This window comes from Fulmarus glacialis, unplaced genomic scaffold (assembly GCF_000690835.1).
Source record: "Fulmarus glacialis isolate BGI_N327 unplaced genomic scaffold, ASM69083v1 scaffold22985, whole genome shotgun sequence".
NCBI lineage: Eukaryota > Metazoa > Chordata > Aves > Procellariiformes > Procellariidae > Fulmarus > Fulmarus glacialis.
Window position 1 is genome coordinate 1 of NW_009213939.1, and position 2,756 is coordinate 2,756.

Here is a 2,756-nt window from a genome sequence, read left to right on the forward strand (position 1 = left end):
GGGGGGTTGTTGGTTTGTTTCGTTTCCCACAGTAAGGGAGGAGGAGTCATGCATCACCAGTCCTGAGCTGCTGGACTCTTTTCTGTTTTGCAACATTTTTCTTTGTCTTACCCTTTTAAGTTTTGCTCCTTTCTGATAAGAAAGAAGAGTCAAGAATCTTCCTTCTTTACAAAGAGGCAGTATGCCCAGTGTTGTTTGCTTTGGAGAACCTCCTCTCTTAGTGGAGTATGGATTATACTGGCTTCTGTGGAATATTGCTTGCTGCTCCTATAGCTGTATCTTGAGTCATTGGATGGATTTTGGCCCCGCCCCGCCCCTTACGCCTTCTGCAAGGCACAAGGAGTATTTCTATTGGTTATGCATACTTCTGTAAACTTTCAGGAGCAACTCGTGTAATACTCCCACCCCTTCCATTCCATAGAGGGAAGCCAGAGATCATAGGTAGCAACCTGGATGTCTTGGTGACAGTAGGGCTGTCTGAGAAGGTATGTGAAGACTATCAGCTGGCTCAAGAAGTATGCAATGCGATCTCCAAACTTGCCAGTAACCCTAAGGTAAGATTCTTAGCTTGTTCTTGAGGTCATTCAGAAGCAGTTATCCAGAAACAAAGAAGGGGGAAAATGTTTGTATTGAAAAGAGAGAGAAGTGATTAAGTTTTTACTGATTTTGAAATTAAGTAGGTTGAGACCATTCAGCAGCACTGTCTGGAAAGCTTACTACACTTCAGTGAACATATAATAAAAGAATTTTCATTAGGCCACAGGCTGAATTCAATTAGTAAAGAGTTCAGTGCACAAGAAAATCTGTTTTTCTTTCAATTCTTTTCCTCAGACTCCCAGATCTAAGCTGATTTGTGTTTCCTCAACCATGATGCCCTTTCCTCTACTGATGTTTTCTGGTGTTGTGATTCTTTTGCCTTCCCTATTAATTGATATTTGGGAGTTGTCAGCTGTACAGCTGAATATAAAACATGAAAGGTTTTCAAACCTGTCCATGTTGTACTTACAACAACATGATAGTTGATGGCTTCTTTGTCTGGGGAACAATTTATCCTTTTTTTTTTAATGCACTTGAAAAAAAAAACCTCTTTGTTTTTTGACTCAAGCATTTGGGGCATTTTGGTTTGGGAGTTCCATCATAAAAGCAGCCCTTCTTCACACAGCACCGTCATTCTGCATTTGCCCCTTCCACTATGGACGTTACTGCAGGACCTTCATGAATTAATGTGTATTGCAACATTCTTAAATGTTCTGAAGACAGTTATAATTCAATTTTAGGTTGACTTAACTCTGCACTTAAGTTTGTATGTGAGAAGGAACTGAACTGTAGATACTTGAATGACTATGGTAGCTCTTCCTTCCCCTCCCCCCCCCACCAACCAGAAATTCAGTAGAGAGAGTAGGATTGTAGTGAATTGAGAAATTTTGTTTCCAGCTACTGAAAGCTGGTAAATTCTCAAGCAGTAGCTTGTTTTAGTCAAGTATGCCGTGATCAGGCAGCCACAGACATGCTGGGATATCTTGGGCATTGTCATACTTGGTTTAGTAGTTTTTCTAGGCTATCTTATTCCCAACCTAAAATACGGTGGGACTGATACAGAGCATATGCAACAGCCTAAGTGTGAGGTGGTGCTGGATCCAGAGCTATCCTCTCTTATTTCTACTGATGATATTTTGCTTTTAAACAAAACCTCATGGTTCTGGAGTACCCCTAGGCAAGAGTGTCTAGTTGACTTAGTGTTGATAACTCTGAAGAGGCTCTAAAGGTTTCCCTCTTCATTCATTGTGGAGAATGAGTAAATAATATCAGATTTTAAGAGTCATTTTGAGATTTCAAAAGAGCTCTTTTGATTTAAGGTGAAACAGTGGATCTGTCTGAGTTGGCCTGGGATCATCATTAGGCCAAGCTTTAAATCCACCCAGTGCTGCCACCATGCCTTCAAAAGTGACAGTAATGTCCCTGCTGTGTGTTTAGTTGCAGAGCAGTACTGGATGTCCCAGCCATGGGCCTAGTATGGGTTTGATTAGCATTGTGCACATAGCAAGGTTAAGTACCAGGAAGGGCATGGGGGGGATCTCTTATGTGGTAAGAGTAACTCATCTGTTCTCTCTGTAGCCAGCACTGGGGAAGAACAATGCACCTTTTCGACTGCCACAGAACCACATGCTCTTTGGGTGCCTGAGTGAGACTGTGAGTAAAGGTGAGCTCAAGTCAGCAGTAGGTTTGGAGGAGATGGAGTTGGGCTGTGAGACAGCCTGTGTTGTTGCTGGTATGTGTGGTACATGGCTCCCTCTTCTCATCAGGCTTCGCCCAGCCAAGTGGTCACTGGATCCCCTTCATGGAGGCAGCGGTAATGCTTATCTACAAGCTAGCAGAAGGGGCAGAGGAGATATGTGCTCAAATCCTGCAGGCGTGCAGTCAGCAAACTCTGGAGAAGCTGCAGGAGGCTGATGGGCAGAAAGCTGGTGAGGAAAAAAGCTCATGAAGGAAATCTGTACCCGTGATTTCTAGTGCTGTGATTGGGTGGCCTAGAGTAACTACAGGAGGAGAACAGAGCTGAGGGGCTAGTGAAGGTGTTGGTGTGGAAGGGTGCAAGTGCTGTGAAGGAGCCTGTGGAGCATGGAGGTGGGTTATACAGTGAGACTTGGCAGATGGGGGAAGAGGTCTTAGATCAACATTGAACTGTAGTAATTTTTCTCCACTAGATCCAGGGGTTTCTCCCAGCAGAGTCTCTGATGATGCTAGCAGCCTCCCCA

The 2,756-nt window shown here is 43.8% G+C and overlaps 1 protein-coding gene across 1 annotated transcript in view; it reads left to right on the forward strand.

Moving 5' to 3' along the window:
- Positions 1 to 421: 421 nt before the first annotated feature.
- The window catches only part of LOC104077233 (condensin complex subunit 1-like), a gene marked incomplete at its 5' end in the record, with an annotated part of 12,227 nt that continues 9,892 nt past the window's right edge, over positions 422 to 2,756 (forward strand). Inside the window, 3 exons of the mRNA XM_009578387.1 lie at positions 422 to 554; positions 2,116 to 2,200; positions 2,304 to 2,461. Coding sequence (XP_009576682.1) covers positions 422 to 554; positions 2,116 to 2,200; positions 2,304 to 2,461 — 376 coding nt within the window. The remainder of the gene's footprint in view (positions 555 to 2,115; positions 2,201 to 2,303; positions 2,462 to 2,756) is intronic.